The sequence below is a fragment of the Carcharhinus amblyrhynchos genome, chromosome 1 (genome assembly GCF_965287045.1).
Source record: "Carcharhinus amblyrhynchos chromosome 1, sCarAmb.v2.hapA, whole genome shotgun sequence".
In the NCBI taxonomy this organism is placed as follows: Eukaryota; Metazoa; Chordata; class Chondrichthyes; order Carcharhiniformes; family Carcharhinidae; genus Carcharhinus; species Carcharhinus amblyrhynchos.
This window is the reverse complement of record NC_137324.1, coordinates 106,513,104-106,537,083: the sequence shown is the minus strand read 5'-3', so window position 1 is coordinate 106,537,083 and position 23,980 is coordinate 106,513,104. Positions and strand designations below refer to the sequence as shown.

Here is a 23,980-nt window from a genome sequence, read left to right as displayed (position 1 = left end):
GGCTGTGTCACTTTGATCAAAGCATAGTATCCCAAGGCAGAATTTAAATAACAAATTGCCTCTAAGCAATAACAGTTTTGTATTTTATATTTAAAGGTTCAAATAGCAATTTAATCTAACATTAGCTTTGTTGCACATATAAATAGATGGATTGTGCACAAGACATGAGAGGAGGATTGATGAACAATTTGGATTTTTCTATCTATAATCTGCGTTTCTATGTTCAAACACCAAAGAATGTTCTCAATGTCAATTTTTCAAAAGTCTGCTAGTTTTGAAAAAGTTTGAAAAACCACCAGTTTCTTTCCCCTTTACATGCCCATTCAATTTTGAGCATTGCAGTGCTTCTATGAATACATAAATTAAAACAAGCTTTTGTTTTACATTAGACAATTTAGGAAGCATTCAATGTGTCTCATTCATTTAGTTCACTGAATATCAACTGCACTTAATGGAATAACACAGTGGACTTCACTTACAAACTAACCATACACAGCTGAAATTTTAAAGCATTAAAAATTTATTAGGTACTTTTCTGGTCATCTGGAGAAAGTCTGAGGCAACAATTGTGCAGTACAGATTTCTAAAGCAAAGAAATAACATGTACAATATACAGTAGCTGCACTTACATCAATTTAGATCACAATTTCCCAAGAATTTTTGTCACTGTACAGAAATATTCTCTAGTTGTAATTGAGTGTCTCTTGATTCAACTCAACACAACTTCATAGATCTGGACTTAAACAAAAAAAAAGCTGCATATAGGGCTTTACAGAAATAGAAATAAGGCTGTTGCCTCTGGAATGTTGAAACATACGAGGTTAAGCTCCAGAGATTAGGTTAACAAGTGCTTTTCACGTGCAATTCGTTTTCTGCTAAAGCTTTCCAAACACAGTATATTAGATATGAACACTTAAGGTGAACTAGGATTGTGATATGAGGCCCAATGGGCAATAAAGAAATATTCTGCTCAATGCTAAGTTTCTACAGCAGCACCCTAGTCCCTGAAATTCTACGTGTGCTTCCCAAAAACAGCAATTCTTGTTCAGTTGTAAGTGATGGTCCACTGCTTCACACAAGCATCATGAGAGGTTGTCACCAGAGTATGTTCATCCAACCAAGCAATAGAGCTAATGTGATATAACCGATGGGTATCTAAGGAAAAAAAACAACAAAATTTTATATACAAGTTTATGCAAGATTGAAGAGTTTTGCAAAAGAAAAAAAAACAAGACAGTACCATAGTCCACATTTATATTACAGAAAACAATCTGCAGTCTCACTTCAAGTCCATGACCTTAAAATAGTGTTTTGCAATTTTCAATTTAGGGTAGGACAATTGACAGTGAAAAAAATCACATTAGAAAACAATTAGCTGCTGGAGAAATGTTCAGGATTACAAAGTGTGTTTATTTTGTCATTACACAAATTTAAAAATTGAATTGTCTAAATGTTTCTCTTGCATATTGTTACGTCAAAATTTAAAACTCAAGTAGTACCAAGTCATCTGCATTTAGTACAATTCAGATTTTGTCTGAATCCAACTGCCTGCCTTCACCAAATTGTACATTTTAGATTGCAAATTTCACCACAAAATTAAGTACCACCTTTCAACAAAGGCATAGAGTAACTCATTTTGCTAACTAACTGGTAGAACCTTAGGATGGAGATGGATTTTAGCCATGGATATCTGACAAGTGTTCAACCCATAACAGGTTTGCACAGCCTTTAGACAAATATGGTGATTATGAAATTATGGTTTGGTAATGGTTCAAATTTGATTGGTTAGTCAACACTTGATTGCCATGCCAGACATTATGACCAAGTTCTGGCAGGTTCAACTCAGATCAAAGCTGGTCTTACAGCACAGTGGCAGCACCCTGGACTAGAAGCTCCAGGTTCAAATCCAATGCCAAGACTTACTGGCGATGGAAGGATCATTCATAACATGGTTCAACAGGCTGAGAATCCTTCCACCACTTCCCCACTATTCCTTGAAGGGACAAATCTGTATGAAGATACACGTAAAGCTCAGATCATCACACTGATCATCTACAGTGCAAATACACTGCTTGGGAATGATATTTGATGTGAGATGCAAAAATAATCAGTAGACATTGCAGTAAATACTTTCTTCAGGTGGAGTTAAAATCCACTGTTGTAACAAAGTGCATCTAATGTTATACTTTTTATCATGACTGAGGTGCGTTGGCATTAAAGGTATAGGAAATGTAATTGTTAAAATGATAACATCCATTACACTATTGCAAAGTGCTCATAACCATTAAAAGGCACATTTTATAGTTCACCACAAATACCTGGTATTTTGAATAATTTATTTCGATCATTCAGGGTCCAAATAAAGACTAATCCATCCATCCCACCAGTTGCAAAATGTTGATTGTCTGGAGACCATGATATGCACAGAACTTTGGCGTGATGTCCATAGAAGGTATCTCCCTCCTGTTAAAATAGACTTGTTAAAACATGGTTTCTTGCCTCCCATAATAGAATACTTTTATGCAACTTGATTGTGCACCTTGTCATTGGGCCTGAACTAATACCAGAATTTACTTTGTTATGGAACATAGGTCAATACTATATTTTTGAATTTTCTTTTCACATCATTTCAGATCTTCTAAAGCGTAGCCTTGCTCTACGGGTCAAACTGTTACTGGAATGTCAGATTCTCCAAGAATGGCAGCATACAGGTCACAAAAACAAAATCAACTGGGTATCCGACAGAACCTGAAAACTTTCAAATGCAAAATTACTGAGAAATTGCATAATCATTTTTTCTTTATGGAGTATGCACACTATCGAGACATTCTATTTGAGGAAGTGCCTTGACAAGGCTGCCTTGGGCTGGGTATAACTGTTTGAAAATAGTCTTCGAGAGATTTAAAGTATTTTCCCAATTAATTGGATGAAAGTTTTATCCCCTGGGTGCACAAGATTAATCAATAGGTTGAGGGAGCGTGTCTCAACCTATGCACTATTCCAACTTGGTAAAAGGCAAGTGCCTCTAAAATGCACCATTGCTGGAGGCAATTTTTGCTAGACTTAGAGAATTCAAAGGAGGTCTAATCTGCTTTCATCTCACATTTTCACCAGGAATATTGCTGCAGATTTCCATCAAAAATTCAACATGAATTATTAAAATTTAAAAAATCAAATGTGATTTTTGTCCTATGCACATTCCTCAATCTCCTCCTAGAAGTGTCATTATACTCGATATGGATACATATGTACTATCTGCCTTCCCTTACTTTGCCAGAGTGTTGTTCTTGTACAACTGCAGACGGCAAATGTCAGAAGGCTTTACAACTGAGCCTGAACGAGCTTACACTGTCTGACAAGAGTGACTGTTAGGAGTGGGGCCTCGGTGTATTTTTCGGTCTCCAACTATCAATTCTGCACCTTGTTTTTTTAGCATTTACATAAACTTCAAACACAATGGCAGTACTACTATAATCTGTGGCAAAACGATCTGAAAGAAAGGAGCGATCACAGGAATGAAAAACTTTTCCCCTGGTGACCATCTCTGCACAATGACAGAAAAACAAATTTTTTGAAAGATGAGTTAAAAATAGATATTCGCCATAACACATCACACCCAAAGACAACTCACAACAATGTGCTAAAAGGTAGTAACAGAAAATTATGTCTCGAGTTACGGTGAGAAAAAAAATCTCTCAATTCATCTCAGTTTGATCAATCAGAAGAGTGAACTATAGTAAATGTTACTGAATATAGAGAAAGCACAGTTTACTTTAGATTCTTTGGCATTCCATTTCATCTAAATAGGCATTTATAAGCATTTGCATTTATACATAGTATGTTCAGTAGATGTAAGTGTGAATAAAGTCCCTAGACGCTTTTTGGAGTTGAGGAATGACAGGAAAATAAAAGCTTAAAAATGTATAAATGGACTGGACATGAAGCCTTTGTGGGAGAGTTTGAAGAGATAACCAAATAACTAAGGAAGTGGAGAGGGTTTTAAAGAGTGGGGATGAGGGCTCGGTTGCTTAGAAAATTAAGTCAAAGTTAAAATAGGAATACAGGTTAGTGATCAGTCTGACTGTTGGCAGAGAACTACAAATAGGAACAGGTCATATAAACATTATTTTACACCAAGGACTCATACAAGAGTCCTAACTAGGAGGGGGAAGTGTTCCAAGAGCAGGTGGTTGTAAAAAAAAAATCAGGGGTATACGAGGGTGCAGTGGCACAGGATAGTGAGGGGGAACTTGATTGTTAATATGACAGGCCACGGCAGCAAACAATATATAGCACAGAGGAAATCCAGAGTTGCAAACAGCTGTTAAAAATGAACAAAGCTGAATGTTCTTTATCTGAATGCACAAAGCACTTGCAACAAGATTGGGGAGCTGATAGCACAGATTGCAATGACAAGTATGATGCACTTGTTATTACAGAATGTGGTTGCAGGATGATCAAGACTGGGTGCTCAACATTCCAGGGTGTGCAATGTTCCAGAAGAACAGGTCAAAGAGGAAAGGAGGTTGGGTAGCACAATCAAAAGGACGTTTCAAAGCAGTGCTGAGTCATGATATAAATGTTGGAGACAATGATGTATCATTGGTTTGGGTTGAAATTGTGAATAGCAGGTGAAGAAAGATAAGGTGGGAGTAGTTAGTCTTAGACCCCTAAATGTGATCTCAAGAAGTCAGTACAAATGGGGAAATGTCAAAGGCACACTTGAAGAAAACTGCAATTATCATGCAAAACTTTAGTTTGCATGTTGATTGGACAAACCAAACCAGTAATATTATAGAGGAATAATTTGTGAAGTGCATCAGGGATTGCTTTTTAGAGCAGTGTGCTGTGGAAGCTACTTGGGAACTGGCTATTTTAAATTTGGTTTTGTGTAATGAAGGAAGATTAATAGGGGCTCTTGTCGTCAAGGATCCCCTGGAGGATACAATATGATAGAATTCCAGATATAGTCTGAAGGTGAACGCCATAAGCCCATAACCAGAGTCTTCAACTTAAGGGTTAGGATTAGTTGTCCAAGGCAAATTGGATATACAAACATTTTTTTAAAGAAAGGTTATTTATTAGTGTCACAAGTAGGTTTACATTAACACTACAATGAAGAAAATCCAACTTGCCAAATTCCGGCACCTGCTCGGATAGAGGGCAAATTTACCACGCCAATGCACTTAACTTTTTGGACTGTGGGAAGAAACTGGAGGAAACCACTGCCGTGCTGCCATCTACAAATCAGTAGTTCCCTCTAGATGCTCCTGTTCCCTCCCACATTCCAAGGGCGTGACTTAGGTTGATTGACAATGCTAAATTTCCTCTTAGTGTCTGGGGACTAGCAGGATAAATACGTGGGGCTATACGGCCTGGACGGGATTGTTGTCAGTGCAGGCTGAATGGGTCGAATGGCCTCATTCTGCGTTGTCAGGATTCTAAAAAAGGATTCCACAAGAGAAGTTCAAAATCCAGTGTTTATGTAGGAGTTCAAGGATAATGTTAAATTGAAAAGCAGGATATACAAAGTAGCAAGGAATAGTGGTGAGTCAGAGATGTGGGAAGATTTTAGGATCCAGCAGCAAAAGACTAAAAACTCATAAGGAAGAAAATTGTGGGAGAAGACTTGCATGCAATATAAAGAACAGTAAGCGTTTCTATGGATATATAACTAGGAAACAGGTGGCTAATGTAAATTGGGACCTCTACTGAACAAGGCTGGTGAATTGATAACTGCAAACGAAGAAATAGTGGATATGTTAAATAAAATATTTGCATCAGTCTTCACCATGGAAGATATCAAATAGGTTGATTTCAAATAACATAGTAGAACTTAAAATCCCAAGCACAAGGGATAGAGTATACAGAGATCAGTGTTGGGGCTAAAGACAAATCAATAGGACTCAATGAACTGCATGCTAGGGTTTCAATACAAGTGGTTGCAGAGACAGTGGACCCATTGGTTGAAATATTTCATAACTTGCTAGATTCCAGGACAGAACAAGATTAGAAAACAGCCAATGTGGTTCCCTTATTCAAAAAAAAAGAAAGCAGAAGGCAGGGAACTAAAGGCCAGCTAGTTTAACGTCTATATTGGCAAAATGCTGGAGTCAATATCAAAGAAAATAGCTAATCAAAGAACAAAGAACACCAAAGCACAGGAAACAGGCCCTTCGGCCCAACGAACCCGCGCCACCGTTTCAACATTGTGAATCCCTCTTCCACCCATGACCCTTGCCTATGCTAATGGCACTCCACATTGGAAACCAGATTGAGGGGATACTAATTTAGGAACAATTTGTTACACCAATTAGCCTAAGAGCACATCTTTGGGGTGTGGGAGGAAACCAGAGCACCTGGAGAAAACCCACGCAACCATGGGGAGAATGCGCAAACTCCCACAGACACTGGCCCAACTCCATGTATCTGCACAGCAAACAGTGATAGTCACTGAGCTGTCGTGTTGCCCATCAGTGTACGCTTAAACTGGACCAGCTAACGACATGAAGCACTAGGCTACTCTCGAAACATCCAAGAGCAGCCCTCGCATGACCCACCACGTGTATGCCCCTTGTTGGGCAACAAGGTGGACCGATTTAGGAAAACTTAATCAACATGGTTTTATGACAGGTAAATCATGTTTGACAAGTTTGCTCAGATTCTTTGAGGATGTAACAGGGAGTGTAAATACAGGAGAACCTGTGGATGTAGTCATTTAGGATTTCTAAAAGACATTTGACACGGTGCCACACAAGAGGCTGGTACATGTAATAAAAGCTCATGGAATTGAAGCAAGTGTGTTAGCACAGAAAACTGGCTGTCACGTGGAAAACAGTTGGAGTAAATGGGCCATTTTCAGAGTGAAAGTATGTAATTAATGGAATACCACAGGACTTAGTTACATGAATGATATGAAGATAGATGGAAGGGCATGTTGTGATGAGGATATTGTGATTCTGCGATGGGATACAGATAGAACTGATGACAAAAATCTGGCAAATGGAGTTTAGTGTGGGCAGGTGTGAAGTTAGACACTTTGGTAGCTGGTATCAAAAGGCAGATTATCTAACTGGAGAGAGAAGTACAAAAGGATCTAGGTGTACTAGTCCATAATCACTAAAACCTAGCAGACAGTCCAACAAGTCATTAAAAAGAAACAGCCAAATGGCTTATTCCCCCTCATAATTCATATGTTTGTATGTACTGGTTTTCTGTTTCTGCTAACATGTCAAGACTGAAAGTGGCAGAGAGCTAAACAACACCATAAAAAGATTTTGCATTTAACTGATGGGCTAAGGGGCTAGGGGTGCTTTATGGATCTGTAGGAGGGTAGTGAAGCAGGTGGAATATAGGGCAGGACAGCTCGAGTGACCAAATACTGAGCAGTCTAACAGAAGGTGAAGGATGAAGACTGGCACAGAATCTTAGATGAGAGAAAAATATGGGTAAAACTTTCAATGACAATGGTGAAGAGGCAAACAATTTGACAGACTTAGAAAGTGGTGTTTAAAACTCAACACTAGATCAAACGCTATGCCAAGGTTTTGCACATCTTAGTTGATGATGAGCATATAAAATAATCTCTCAAAGACTAAATGTTGAAACAGAGCATTCTGTAGCAAAAAAATCTTAAATTGACTTTGAAGTCAATCTAATGCACATAGAAAAGCTAAGCAAAACTTAGTCTGTTCAAAGTGAGAGCCACTTCTAAATTATTGCAGAAATAAAATCACCTTATATCCATCCGCAACAATAAATACTTTTATGGTTTTATTTGTAGAACAGACAGCCAGGGTCGCACCATCAGGTGAATAAGCCATGGCAAGCGGTTCTGCCATTTGCTCTGGAGTTAAAACACAATCTTTTTGCAGTGTAGTTCCTTGAACAGAATACAGGTGCACTTTTGAATCCTGATGGCAAAGGAAAACATGTACAACAGTTTGAAAATTGAGTTATACAATAGTTTCCTGCAAGGAAAAGAAAGAATAAAAGACAGAAAGCAGTAATACTGAATTTGCAAATGTCAGACCCTTGCTTTTTAAAGAAAATTCATACATCCTATTGCAACATGACACACTTTTCTTAACAGATGCACATTTTAAATGCATGTACTCCAATTATCAAAGTTAAACTTTAGAACCAACTTCAATAGTCTTGAGAACTTTAAAACTAACTCAATCATGCCAGTTAACACTAGAAAATTAAAATTAATTTGCAACCTGAAATTGACTATTTCAGGAGTACATTAACATTGAAAATTAAAGTGCCTATTTTGACAAAATGTCATGGTAAAGTAAATAGTGAACAAATATATTACTCCAATTTTAAAAGAATTAGTATATTTTTAACATGAAAGTATTCATGTTCACTGGCAATGCATATCTAATGACCATTTTGGCACAATTAAAGTTCAATTAAACAAGCAACAAGGTTTACACCACTAAAAATTCCAACTAATTTTTAAAATATTTTCCTACAATGACAAACAAAAGACATGTCTTACATTTCCTCCCACAGCCACAGTAGTTCCTCCAGGATGAACTGCTAAACATTGTGGCTCATAATCAAGGTTCTCAACCATAAAAACTTTCTTCTTGTTCTTCAGCAGTACAATCTGAACAGATGAATATATTTATTACATTTTTGCACAAGGTGTTGGTTGCAGTTTAAGAATTAATATAGATCGCAGAATCCAAAAGTTAATTGATTTGCTTCTAATTTAACCAATTAGAAGTTAAGTAAAAATTTGCTTCTGCCATTGAACTGGAGGCAGAATAAAATTGTGACGAGTAGTGTGCATTACACATCTTGTGAAGGTGTGAAAGTTAAACGTGGCCCTGCGCTCCATATTTCATTATCCATTATTATTTAGTTTGGATTGTGTCCTATAGTTTAAAACTAAATTTACACTTAAGCACAAAATGCTATTATCCATTACAAGCACAATTAAGACAAGGTTAACCAATAAAACCATTACTTATTACATGTAAAACTACATACTATCCACAAGTAGACAATATTTTAAAAAATATTACCTGCCCAATGCATACGACCACTGTAAGGCCACTAGGGCCAACTGCAACATCCTTGGGTTGGCTATCCAACTTCAGTGTGTCTTGGGCACTATAAACAATAGTCAGTGAAAATACTAAATAGATAGAACATATAGCAATATTGTTAACAATAGACAGAGAATGATAACACAAATTACTGAGCGCAAAATTTAATAGGTCCTGAAAAATCAGACAAGGGATCACGATATGCAACTAACCCATGTTTACTGATTGCGATGCAGGCACCACTCCAACTTTGTACTGCTTATTCATTTCAATGATTGTAGCAACCATCCAGTGCTGTCCATGCTGCTGATTGCCTGGACACACCAGCCAAAGGACAATATTTGAGTGGTTATCACTACCTAAAGCTAACAAACAAAATGCTCAAAATACACAGGCGGTATGGTAGTATCGGACTGTGAAACAGTTGTGTCAAGTCTGTGCTTTCATTAGAATTGGGAAAAGTTAAAAATCGATTCCATTTTTAGCAAGTTGAGGGGGACAGGGTGGGAAAAATTGGAAGAAAACATTTAATGGCTCCCAGTCACACAATGAGGAACTGTTCCTTGAGCTTGTGTTCACCATTGGAACACTAGCAGTCCTGACAGAAAGATCAAAGTGGAAGCAAAAACTAAAATGATAGGAAACTGGAAGTCCACGATCAGACATGCAGACTGGATGGAGGTGTTCAGCAAAGTGGTGGCCCAGCCTGCATTTGGCCTCTCCAGTGTAAAGACGACCATAGTATGAGCAGTGAATACAATATTTAAATTCAAATAAGTATACTTCTGTTGAAGATATTGAGGTAAAAGAGGTGTTTGTGTTTCCTGCACTTGCATGAAAAGGGTGGTAGACTTAAGGGATGGACTGGAGTGTTACAGATGGAATATTTTTCAGAAAATGAAAGTGAAAGTGAAGGACAGGGGAAGATGTGCTTAATGGTGGCATTACACTAGGAGGTGACAAGTGACAAATGTCCTATTGAACACAGAACCTGGTTGGGATGAAACGTGAGGACAAGAGAACTCTATTGTGGTTCTGGAAAGAAAGGGCGTGAGCACAAGTGCAGGAAAAAGAATGTTGGATGGAAAGCTCTGTCAACCATGGCAGGTGACAACTGTCAATTAAATAAAAAGGAAGGAGGTTGCTTCATCTAAACAGATGTGACAGAGTTAGGAAAACTCTAGAAAAAAGGCTGGAGAAGTGTAATCAAAGTAAACATGGTATTACTGTACATAATCGGTCAATAACCCAGCCCCAAATAAAGACAAAATGTAAGAAAGGAGAGTGTTAAAGCAACGTAAAGCTAGCATGCACCTCTTAAAGAGTACGTCACTAGAGCGGGTGCTGTTAATCATGCAGGAGTATGAACTTGGAAACACTGAAGAATAGTACATGGGAGAGAGTGGGTTCAAAGGTTCTTGGATACTGCACTGGAAGCCTTGATGGAGGAGGGCAAGGATGCCCTGAAGGCATATGTTCAGAAGGCAGTGGGAGCAGATCACTATAGAGGTCAATACCCTAATGATTTAGACACTGCTAGTCGTTTAATGATGCACACACCACTTAATTTAGTATACACCTACCAGCTACTTTAAGATGCATACTTTTTAAATCAAAATGATTAAATCAAAATGAGAATGTTAAAATAACTGTACAGTACAAGATAGGCAAAAGGAAATTAAAAGCAACATTGATTGAGAACACAAAGAACATATGAAATAGGAGCAGGAGTAGGCCATCTGGCCCCTTGAGCCTGCTCTGCCATTCAATAAGATCACGGTTGATCTTTTCGTGGACTCAGCTCCACTTATCCACCTTAAATCCTTTACTGTTCAAAAGTGTATCTATCCTTGCCTTAAAAACATTCAATGAGATAGCCTCAACTGCTTCACTGGGAGGGAACAGAAGCCTTATGATAGCTACACCGCCTAATACATTGCATGACACCAGACAATTTTCTTCACTCTTGCAGATCAAGGTGGAGGCAGAAGCTAACCAGAGGGGTTGATTAGGTGCCTTTACAGTTTAACATCCATTGAGAAGAAAGTACATTGTTGAGAATCATTTGCTGAGACTGTGGCCAGCAAAGGACCTGAAACTGAAGGAAACCACATTATACCTCATACTCAGTTTTGTATCCTATTCCCCCTTAACTCAACATATTCCTTTAAATAATCCTAAATAATCCTCCTGATTTACAAGCCACAGGTGGTGTAAACATTCTATTCTATTCCAAGTTCCTCATTACCATACCACAGCCCAACTCCTTTCTTCTTTCAGATGTCCAAGCACAATTCTGTCAAAGGATAAGATGACACTGAATATGTTAACTAATGGGGAATTGCAGTCACAGTTACAGATATTACATTTGAGAGTGGTTCAGAGTCCTGTCAGAAAGGGACCATTGGGTTCAACTCCTCACTTCCATCTCTTCAACACTGAGGCATGCCCCAGCATGGGGTCAGGGCCACAAAGATTGTTCTCGCAGGACGAGGGCATTCATTCTGTCACTCTGCCTTGTGTTGACAATTAGCCAGCCAGCCCAGATTGCTGCCTCATGAATCATGCAGTCCAAAACAAGGCCAACGAGCTGCTACAAGGCAGCCTCAGAATATATGCTACATGCACCACTGAAAATCAGCAGCTGTCCATGAGTCATGCCACAGCCATTAGGATAGTACTGCACAGGAGCACTGGGACAGGCAATGACACTCAGAAGAAAGGCACTAAGGGAGTGCAAAACTGAGATCAATTGATTGCATGCAATATGACAATTTCATTTAGAAATTTGTTTCAGAACCTTTATTTTACATTAGCTTTAATTTTGCATCATGGCTCAGTAAATGCTGCAATAATCAGTGATAGAGGGAAGTAAGGGGAAGGTGCAGAAATGTTAGCGAATGGAGTTAATGATATTGCACGCGAGTTCTCTGCAGACAAAAGTTAAAAGGGGCATCTAGGTTCTCTCTTCCATCTTACACCCCTGCTTCAAGCTATCATACCATTGGTGGAAAGTGTCTCATATCAGGGAGACTATTCAGCATGAAGCTCATGAATCTTAACAACTGCTCTGCCAAATACTCCAAGGCTGTTCCAGAGTGCCGTTTCAAAATGCCACTGGTTTACGTATCATATTTTGTGGAGCAGCATAGCTTCAGTTGACAATGTGGGTTGTGCATCCAAGTTATGAGCCATGTGGTTAATGGATGTCCCTAGTCAACCAAGTACTTCCCTTTGGTTACTTGCAAAGGAATCATGGCTGCTGCCATGATACTAGGCACTAACCTGCATGACCTGCTACTCTGTCACACAGCAGCTAGGCTGAGAGCAATATTCCTTCTAAACTGCACATGCATGTGCCCAAGAGACAATCTTAAAGGAACTGCACAGAGCAACAAATATGCAAAAAAGAAAAAGAAATCTGTTGAGTTGGTTCCACCTTGCAATATTTGACACGTGGCATCAACAAAAAGATGCACATACAACCAGCTTGCACCTCAGTGAAGGTTGCAATCTTAAAAAAGATGTCTTAACACCTAGTTTGCTGAAGTTCCGACAGGAGAACTGCACCGAGTGCCTTGAACAGAGATGACATTTTGCTCAGAGCCCTTAGGTTTTGAACAACCTCTGATAAATCTACAAATTATGTCGTACTACTATGGAAATGCCTACAAAAGCACTCATATCTGGTAGCAACTGGTATGCACAGAAAACCTGGAAGTCTGCAAAAACGCCACACCTGCCTCAGTAATCCCCATAGACTCAAACAATTTGAAATCATGGAAAGCACCAAACACCTGTAAAATCAAAGCAAGACTTAAACCAGCAACCGTCTGTTAACATAGAACATAGAACACTACAGCACAAACAGGCCCTTCGGCCCACAAGTTGCGCCGACCACATCACCTACCAACCTACAGACCTATCTATAACCCTCAATCTCATTAAACCCCATATACTCATCCAGAAGTCTTTTAAAAGACCCCAGCGAGTTCGCCTCCACCACCACTGACGGCAGCCGATTCCATTCACTCACCACCCTCTGAGTGAAAAACTTACCCCTAACATCACTTCTGAACCTCCCTCCCCGCACCTTAAATCTGTGTCCTCTCGTAGCGACCATTTCAAACCGGGGAAATAGCCTCTGAGAGTCCACCCTATCTATTCCTCTCAACATTTTGTAAACTTCTATCAGGTCGCCTCTCAACCTTCGTCTCTCCAGGGAAAAGAGTCCCAGCTCCCTCAACCTAACTTCATAAGGCATGCCTCCCAGTCCAGGCAACATCCTTGTAAATCTCCTCTGCACCCTTTCAATAGCTTCTACATCTTTCCTATAGTGAGGCGACCAGAACTGCGCACAATACTCCAAATGAGGCCTGACAAGGGTCTTATAAAGTTCCAGCATTACCTCCCGACTCCTAAACTCAATCCCTCGATTAATGAAGGCCAGTACACCATACGCCTTCTTGACCACCTCCTCCACCTGCGAGGCCGATTTAAGAGTCCTGTGGACCCGGACCCCAAGATCCTTCTGCTCCTCAACACTACTCAGACTTCTGCCCTTAGTGTACTCGTTCATCCCGTTGGTTCTGCCAAAATGGACGACAACACATTTATCCGCGTTGAAGTCCATCTGCCACTTCTCCGCCCAGTCCTGCATCCTATCTATGTCCTGCTGCAACTTTTGCCATCCTTCCAGATCATCCACAACACCACCGACCTTCGTGTCATCAGCGAACTTACTTACCCATCCCTCCACTTCCTCATCCAGGTCATTTATGAAAATGACAAACAAGGGTCCCAGAACAGATCCTTGAGGCACTCCGCTGGTGACTGACCTCCATTCAGAAAAAGCCCCATCCACAACCACTCTCTGCCTTCTGCAGGCAAGCCAGTTCTGGATCCACAAGGCCAAAGGCCCTTGGATCCCATGCCCTCTCACCTTCTCAAGAAGTCTTGCATGGGGGACCTTATCAAACGCCTTGCTGAAGTCCATGTACACTACGTCCACGGCACTTCCTTCGTCAATGTGTTCAGTCACATTATCGAAGAACTCAACTAGGCTTGTAAGGCACGACCTGCCCTTGACAAATCCATGCTGACTATTCCTGATCATGTCAAACCTCTCCAAATGTTCGTAAATCTTGTCCCTCAGAAGCCTCTCCATCAGCTTACCAACCACTGAGGTCAGACTCACCGGTCGGTAATTTCCCGGGCTATCTCTGTTCCCTTTCTTAAAAATAGGAACTACATCCGCAATCCTCCAATCCTCTGGAACCTCTCCCGTCTCCATTGACGACGCAAAGATCATCGCCAGGGGCTCTGCAATCTCTTCCCTCGCCTCCCACAGTATCCTGGGGTACATCCCATCTGGTCCCGGCGACTTATCTACCTTGATAGAATTCAAAAGTTCCAACACATCCTCCTCCTTAATATTCACGTACTCAATCCTTTCCATCTGCTGCAAATCCATAACAAAATCTCCCAGATCGGCTTCCACCGTGAATACTGAGGCGAAGTACTCGTTAAGCACCTCCGCCATTTCTTCTGGTTCCACACAAACCTTTCCCCCCTCACCTTTTATCGGTCCTATCCCTTCTCTTCTTATCCTTTTACCTTTCACATATTTATAGAAGGCCTTGGGATTCTCCTTAATCTTACTCGCCAAGGTCTTCTCATGACCCCTTCTGGCTCTCCTAATTTCCCTTTTAAGTTCCCTCCTACAGTCCTTATACTCCTCAAGATCTTTAACATCTCCTAATTCCCTGAACCTCTTGTACACCTTCCTTTTCTTCCTGACTAGGTTCAACACATCCTTTGTGCACCACGGTTCCCTCGACCCACCAAAACCCCCTCGTCTCATCGGAACGTTGTCATTCAGAGCTCCAGACACACATTCCTTGAATATCTGCCACCTTCCTTCGGTACTTTTCCCTAAGAACGCCTCCTTCCAGTTTATTTGTCCAAGTAACTTCCTGACTTCTTCGTATCTCCCCTTACCCCAGACAAACACCTTCCTAGCCTGCCTGATCCTATCTCGTTCCAACGCAATTGTGAAGGAGATAGAATTATGGTCACCATATCCAAGATGCTCTCCTACCGAAAGATCCATCACCTGCCCTGGTTCATTCGCCAATACCAGGTCAAGTACAGCCTCTCCCCTCGTAGGCTTGTCCACATACTGCGTCAGGAAACCCTCCTGAACACACCTAACAAACTCCTCCCCATCTATACCCCTTACCCTAGGGATATTCCAGTCGATGTTTGGGAAATTGAAGTCTCCCATCACGACAACTCTGTTATTAAAACATCTCTCCAGAATCTGTTTCCCTATTTGCACTTCAACTTCCCTGTCACTATTGGGCGGCCTATAGATTACACCCAGCAAAGTTTTTGACCCTTTGCTGTTCCTAACTTCCACCCACAGAGATTCTGTAGACAATCCCTCCACGACATCCTCTTTCTCTGTAGCCATGACACTATCCCTGATCAACAGTGCCACGCCACCACCCCTTCTGCCACCCTCCCTGTCCTTCCTGAAGCACCTGAAGCCTGGCACCTGAAGTACCCAGTCCTGTCCCTGAGACATCCAAGTCTCCGTAATGGCCACCACATCACAATCCCAAACAGCTATCCACGCCCTAAGCTCATCTACCTTATTCACTATACTCCTTGCATTAAAATATATACACTTCAGCCCCTCAGTCTGGGCATTTCCCATCTCCACCACCTGTCTAACCTCCCTCGCATACTGCCTGTGGTCCTCCCCTACCTGGGAGCGAACCTCCTCCGTCCCAGTTTCCCCAACACAGTTCCCTCCCCCCATCCTTTCTAGTTTAAAGTCCCCCCGGTAGCCTTAGCCAGTCTTCCCGCCAAGATACTAGTCCCCCTGGTATTTAAGTGCCACCTGTCCCTACTATAGAGGTCCCACCTACCCCTAAAGAGGTCCCAGTGATCTAGGAACCGAAATCCCTGCCCTCTACACCAGTCCCTCAGCCACGCATTCACCCTCCACCTCATTTCATTTCTTCCCTCATTCTCCCTTGGCACAGGCAGCAATCCTGAGATTACTACCTTCGCTTTTCTCTTCCTCAGCTGCCTACCCAGTTCCCTATAGTCCTTTTTCACAAGTGCCTCCCTCTTCTTACCTACATCAGTAGTACCTATATGTACTACTACCTCCGGTTCCTCACCCTCCCCTTTCAGGATGTCTGGGACCCGCCCAGAGACATCCTGGATCCCAGCCCCAGGGAGACAAACCACCATCCGCGACTCCCTTCTACGTCCACAAAAACGCCTGTCTGCGCCCCTCACTGTGGAGTCCCCTATTAATACTACCTTTCTGCTTCCCTTTTTGATTTTTTGGCTCACTGGCTCAGCTCCAGAGAGCTGGCCATCGCTTCCTCCCTCAGATGTTAGTTGAAGATTCCTGATAATGGGGTTATAAAGATAGGTACATGTTGGAGGAGATATGCTTCCTGCTGCTCAGCATGCTCCAAAATGGTACCAGTGTTAAATTAATTGTCACATGTTAATTGATGTCATGATCTACCTGTTTTGCTTACTTCAAGCACACCAAACTCAGCTATATGGCATCTGGCTTGATCTGTCTCAAATGTGCACACTTGGAGCTTCAAGGGTACTCAATATCCAAAAATATCAATTGTTCGCTGCTCAACTCAACTAAAAAATATTGAGCAACACACCTGCGTGTGTTCTTTCCCCATCTGTACACCAGCTCCCCCCACCCAGCCTTTGACACAGTCACCAACACAATTCACTGCCAAAGCCCTTTTTTAAAAAAAAAATCACTTCCAGCAGTGACTTCCCTTCCCATCTGGGGATCATAAACCCTGGATCCAAAGATTCATCTTTAGCTCTCTCTTCTGCATGCTGTTCCTTGCTGACACTCAAGTGAGATTGGTTTCCTTGCTACCATTTTTAATCCCCCCTTGGCAAAGTCCATCCAGTCTGCTGTTTGCTAAATCTTAAATTTCCTCAAACTCAGCATGAGGCACAAATTGTTTCTGGCTTCCATTAAACTCCATTTTTATGTCCTCAACTCCATTCCCTATCCTAGACTATTCACAATCATGACATTCTGCTTAACAATAGTGATTTTCCAATTCCTGCACTTAGTTGATAAGGAGGGCACTGCATCCTAAAAGGATACTATTCAGCAAAATTTCAGATCTTGAAACACTGTATAAAGGATACACAAGCTGAAGACAATAAAACATGCAACAATGTAACAGCATCTTACTTGTATTCTTTCTTGATCAAATTTGTGAAACGCACAGTATCATCCATACCACAACTGACAAGCTCATCTGAATCACTGACCACCATAGATGACACCTGGTTCGTATGCCCTTTCCCTGCAAAAGCATCACTCTCTCCAGTTTGAGCATTCCAAATATGTGAGGAATGAGAGTTAAGGAAATAAAAAACAAATTGTCAAATACATTCAAAAGCATTGAATGATACACCATTTCTAGATTGTTATTTAACTTAGAATCAAAGTTTGTTTTTTCTTCAAAAACTGAAAACTTATTCAGCAAAACTTCAACATATCACTTTTTTTTGAAACAATGGAAAGGTTTTGACAATGGGTTATATTTAAGTGTTGCATTTTAAAACAATCAATTCTTACAGGTGAGAAAAAAGCCGAGCTTGTAGATACTGAAAATGTATTTAAAAGTCTGGGGGGTGGGTGTGTGTGTGTGTGTGTGTGTGTGTGTGTGTGTGTGTGGGTGGAAGAACAGTTGGTTTTACTGCCCAGCATATAAATTAAACACTAATCAGGGAAGAAATGGGCGCGCCAAAAAGAGAGAGAAGGAACAGAGAGAGATAGTCATGCAGTCAGTAGCATCTAAGTAAAAGCTTGGTCTGAAATCATAGAATCCCTGCAAGGCAGAAGAGGCCAATTAGCCCATCAGGTCTGCATCAACTCTGACACAGTATCTTACTCAGGCCCTCTTCCCCACCATCTCCCTGTAACCTCATACATTTATTATGGCTAATCCATCTAACCCACACAATTTGGGACACTAAGGGGTAATTTCGCATGGCCAATCTATCTAACCTGCACATCTTTGGACTGTGGGAGGAAACCCATGCAAACATGGGGAGAACACAGTCACCCAAGGTCCTGGAGCTGAGGAGCAGTGCTAACCATTGTGCCGTCCATGGAGAGAAGCTTACTTATAAAGCTCTCATAACCAAGTCCAAAAATTGAAATCCTAAATGCATAAAGTTATAGGGAAAGTTACTTCAAGTAATGTTCCACAGGGTTGATGTCAGGACCCTTATGGTTTGTTTTATATATTGGTGATTTGGATGCGAATGTGATGAGGCACAATTGGGAAACTTGAAGAGAACAAAGATTGGCTGAGTAGTGTTGAGGACAGTTATAATCTCAAAATGAAATATCTGGGTTGGTGGAGTGGATGGTAAAGTGGCAGATGGATTTTAACACAAATGTTAGGTCATGCATTTAGGGAGGTCAAACGGTTAAGGGAATAACAGTAAATGGGAATATACTAAGAGGGTTAGATTGAGAGATCTTGGCGTACAAATACAGATCCATAAAGGCAGTAGTTACAAGCAGACAAGTTTGTAAAGACATAATGCATTGGCAGAGGTATAGAATATAATGTTCTAATCATACAGGATACTGGTAAGGCCACAACTGGAGTAGTGTGTGCAGTTCTGATTACCGCACTATAGGAAGGATGTAATTGCTCTGAAGTATGTGGAGAGAAGGTTCACAATAATGTTGCCTGGCCAGAAAAATGTAGCTATGAGGAGAAATGAGATAGGCTGGGGTTTTACTTGGAACAAATAAGGCTGAGGGGTGACTTGATTGAGGTGTGCAAAATTATAAAGGGGAAGAGAGAGAGTGGACAGGGTAACACTGTTTTTCTTGGCAGAGAATTCTAGAACCAGGGGACATAGAGGGGACATGAAGAATTTTTTAAAACGCAAAAGGTGGTGGTTTCTAGAATTCGCTGCTCAAGTTGGTAGTGGAGGCAGAGACCCTTAACGCTTAAAAAGTACCTGAAGTGCTTTCATCTGCATCTCAAGTGCTGTAAGCTACAGGGCTGAGTCAGGTGCAAGGAGATGGGATTAAAAAGGACACCTGATGTCACTGGGCTTGCATGGACAAGATAGATCAAATGACCTCCTTCTGCAGTTTGACTTTACAATGGTTCCACGGATTTGCAAACTAATAAAGTAACTAGAGTCAGAGGTTTACAGCATGGAAACAGGCCCTTCAGCCCAACTTGTCCATGTCGCCTTTTTTAAAAAACCCCTAACCTAATCCCAATTGCCCACATTTGGCCCATATACAGAGGAACCTTTTACAAAACAGAATTCTTATTAAGTTCATATTAGCAAAGGCTTTAATTTCAAGGCAATTACATTTAGGGCTATAAAATTTTATACTATGATAGGACAAGGAAGCAAAGATACATTTTCCTTTATTGCCAAAATAAAGTATATATCAATGTGGGAATTAATTAAATTTCTGTGGTTCAATAACAAGAAAATTAGGTTGTTTCTCAAATCCGGCTCAGTTCAAAGAAAGGTTCTCATGGTTATTAAATAAAAAAAAAGCAATTACTAAAATTGCTCCAAAACCTACAAACTGATGTATACAGATTTCAATTGTTTTATGCAATTGTCCTTGGTTTCAAAGTGAAAAATCTCAAAAGCAGAAGCTGCTGGAAACACTTAACAAATCTGGCAGTCATCTGTGGAAAAGCAACAAGATTAACATTTCAGGTTGATGACTTTTAATTCCAACAAAAATGTAATCAACCCGAAATATTAACCTACATGCTGCCAGATCCACAGTATTTCTAACATCCGTAGACTTTGCTTTTGTATGAAGAAATACAAACATTGTCAATTTTAATCAAAAACTAAATTAACTGAAAATGCAGGTGATATGTCTTCTAAGAAATCATACAAAGATGGAGGAATTGAGAAAAACTAAAAAGCTAAATAATTTAGCAGATTCCAAGTTATACAAATTGATATTTTGGCAGGTAATTGAAGCAGTCAAGTTTCCAGATCTTAAGATATGCGCTGAAAAAGGATATTGATATGGCCATCATGGCTGCCTGAGAAGATGCAATTGCTCCCATCAGAGGAGTGGACTGCCAAGGATTGAATTGACTTGCTGTGCCCCTATAAAGTAAAACAGCATAATCAAAATATTTTTGGCTATAAATACAATGGAAATTATTATATGCAGTTGCTTTTATGACTAAAATCAACTGTATAATTCAGGAATAAGTCAAGAGTTACTTAAATAGATGAAAGAAAGGCTAAAATATAGCAAAGAAAATGCATCAGAAACCAAACCAGATTGTTTGACACTAGCTCATAGCTGAATTGCAAATAACAAATGGGTTTACATACTGCAGCACCCAAGCAGCACAGAACTGGATTTAAGAGCTACGCTGATTATAACCGACCTCTTTAGTTTGCATAAGAGTGTGTTGGTTTGATTTCTTGTTTTAATCATAAACCAATTACCAAGGAGAAAAACATGTGGGCACATCTTGGGCAAGGACAAGGTAGAGCTCGACCGTGATCACCCATGATCTTGACAGTTTTCATTAAGACTTGTACATTAGTGACCACACTGGTTACAACTGGCGCTCAAAAATCATAGCCATTCAATAACTTCATGGACTAAAGGCAGAAACAGAAAGGAAACAAAACAGATACTTTGCCTACTTTTCTGAAATATTTTCCTTTAAATAAAGGCTGAGAAATGTTTGAGAGATGCAATAGAACTGAATTACAGAACATTTACATTTAGACCTGGAAAATATTTCTCCATTGCAAAATTCTTCAAATATTAGGTTAAATCTCAAATACTCACTATGCTTTTAAGAATCAATGGAACTAAACAAGATAAATGATCAAAATTTTGGATCAGTGAAAATAGATACAATAGCATCAATAGGAGTAGGTGGTCGTGCAGTGATATTGTCACTAGATGGGTAATAAAGAGATCCTGGGTAAAGAGATCCAGGGCAATGCTTGTGGATGGCACAGTGGTCAGCACTGCTGCCTCAGAATGGCAGGGACCCATATTTCAGTTACACATTCTCTCCATTTCTGCATGGGTTTCCTCTGGGTCCTCCGGTTTCCTCCCTCAGTCAAATGTGCAGATTAGATCGGCAATGCTAAATTGTCCCTCAGTGCCAAAAGATGTGTAGGTTAGGTGGATTATCCATGGTAAAGGTGTGGGCTTATGGGTATAGGGCAGTGCCAAGGGTAGGATGCTTTCAGAGAACTTAGACTGGATGAGCTGGATAACATGTTTCTACACTGTAGGAATTCTATGACTCACAGGGGCATTTTAAAATTTTTATGATAAAAGGGAGATATTAAGGCAGTTGACTAAAACCTGGGTCAGTAGGTTTTAAGGAGTATTTTATAGGAGGAAAGTGAGGCAGAGGGGTTCCAGAGCTTAGGACCTCAGCAGCTAAAAGCATTGCCACTAATGGTGTTGCAATTAAAATTGGGGATGCTTAAGAGACCAAAGGAGAGTTTAAATATGACAGTGGTTTCGAGCAATCAGATGCCTACTGTAAAACTGAAGTTATCAGGCCCAGCAGTAGAACATTATTTTCAGATGATGCATTGTGGAAAAATACTCTGGAAGCTTTCAGTCTTGCAATCAGGACAGATGCAAGAATGTCAAAGAGAGCATTTATTTATACTGCATGAGAAAAACACGCTGATTGGTTGGCAATTCCACTCTGATTGCCTGAGGTTTCCATGGAGAATGTACCAGAAAATTTTTATCTGCCACACTTTTACTTAATTTCATAAGATGTAACTGGCTGGATATGTTCCTACTGACTGCAGAAGAGAGGATACTGCATATGAATGTCTGTTGCTCTTAGTGAGCATAAGTGAACCACGTTGCATAGGTACCAAAATTCATACCATGTTATTAATTTGTGCTTGGCAGAACATGTTTTACATTATTTCACGTTATTCACTCTTCCAGGAACTAAGTATTTCGATACTGAAATTTAGACCCCATAAAATCCAAGCTTAATCTAATTATGATCATAAAACCATTGTCAATTGCTGTAAAATCTCATCTAGTTTACTAATGCCCTTTAGGATGGAAGATATGCCCCTCCAGTCTAGCCTACATGTGACTCCAGAACCACAGCAAAAGAATGGCCTGGAAAGCCAGTTCAAGGGCAATTAGGAGCTGGCAATAAATGCTGGCCCAACTAGTGGTGCCCACATCTCATGAATGAATCGAAAGAAACAAACTATTGATGTTCTTGCAAGACCCTTTGTGGTCAATGAAATAGGACTTCCTAATGACAATTATCAATTATATATGGAAAGTATATTTAAAAACTATTTTCACAGTATCCAGAAGGCACTTTGCTGAAAACGTTTATGAACACATACCAATCAATGCCAACAAGGAAGATCACCAGATCACAAATTACAGCATTTTATTCTACAATGTCCTCTGTTGAAGGACAGTGTTTCTCCAATTGTTACAGCTCAAGAGAGTTTTCGTCATAATAATCTTGTTATAAATAGTAACAGGAGTCCAAGAGGATTTGTTTCTTCAGAGAAGTTAATCTTTAGTGAAAGTGATTATGTAGGAACAATAGAACAAAATATGTAAAAATCACAGCAAATTAAGGAAGACTATCTTGACTGATTGCTGCATATCACCACATGCAGGAAACACGTACAATTATTTTGTATATTTTTAGACACATATGAACAAGTGTGTACATACAAACCACTAAATTGCAGAAGTAGCAAGCTTACACATTCCCCAGCTCCAGCTGTAACTTCTTGACCACAATCCCTACTCCTACAGCTGCCTGGTCTATTCTCCCACACACCCCCATTCTGACTGCTGCCTGGCCTGTGATACCCCCCCACCACACCCTTACTGCTGCCTTTAAAATATTTTATGGGATATGGGCATCTCTGGCTAGGGCATCTGTAATAGGCCAGATCTGCTGGCTCTCTAATAGCTCAGAAACTGAATGTATGACTGAACTTGCACATTGGGGTCCAGTGGAAGCCTGACATTTATTGCCCATCTCTACTTACCCTCGAGAAGGTGACAGAGGGCTGCCATTTTGAACTGCAGTCCGAGGTGCTGTTAGTGCCTGATTCATTCTTAACACAGCCTTTTTCAACTCTAGCCTGAATTTTAAATTATTTGAATTTCGGCTATCCTTTTAAAGTTACTGTATTAAAACATGTGTTTAATATACAAAAGGTCAGCCATTCAGCTGGATTTTGTTTTGGTTAAAAACTTATTGCAATCATAGGGATAAGTGAAAAGATCATAGAGTCCACATGATATAATAGTTGTTATGCTACTGGAAACAAAAAGTGTGGCCCGTAAGAATCAGCTAGTCAAGGCTGACCAGTGCAACTGTAGGAAATAAAAAAAGTATATGGACTATTGTTGATTACCTATCAGGGGAATACACACTGATATAAATTTTCTGCTGAACAAGAGATAAAATGATTTGTGGAAGACCAATAAAACAAACCGGCTCAGTTATGAAACTTGCATTGCAGCTAGGTGTTAATCACATAACAATAACTGTGGGATATGTTGCAACTGATGTTATTTTGCAGCAGTGACTTTTGTACATGCATGCCTGTTTGTAACATTTGTAATAGGCCAGATCTGCTGGTTCTGTGATAGTTGTGAGACTGAATGTATGACTGAACCTATGCATTGGGGTCCAATGGAAGTCCTGACAAGAGTACCCATGTTGAAATTGCACAGGGACTTTAAACTTCAGATGGGCAATTCCCTGTCCTCTGGGGCCTGGCGAATGACTGTGTTGGAGACTTGACAGTTTCACAGTACTTACCCAGGGTAG

The 23,980-nt window shown here is 40.3% G+C and overlaps 1 protein-coding gene across 1 annotated transcript in view; it reads right to left on the bottom strand.

Annotated features, from left to right (window-relative positions):
* Window positions 1–499: 499 nt before the first annotated feature.
* The window catches only part of wdr1 (WD repeat domain 1), a 54,900-nt gene continuing 31,419 nt past the window's right edge, over window positions 500–23,980 (bottom strand). The window contains exons 9-15 of the mRNA XM_080190177.1: window positions 20,171–20,258; window positions 17,326–17,482; window positions 9,039–9,126; window positions 8,507–8,617; window positions 7,737–7,913; window positions 2,319–2,463; window positions 500–1,155 (exon numbers count right to left, since the gene is read on the bottom strand). Coding sequence (XP_080046303.1) covers window positions 1,046–1,155; window positions 2,319–2,463; window positions 7,737–7,913; window positions 8,507–8,617; window positions 9,039–9,126; window positions 17,326–17,482; window positions 20,171–20,258 — 876 coding nt within the window. The 3' untranslated portion in view covers window positions 500–1,045. The remainder of the gene's footprint in view (window positions 1,156–2,318; window positions 2,464–7,736; window positions 7,914–8,506; window positions 8,618–9,038; window positions 9,127–17,325; window positions 17,483–20,170; window positions 20,259–23,980) is intronic.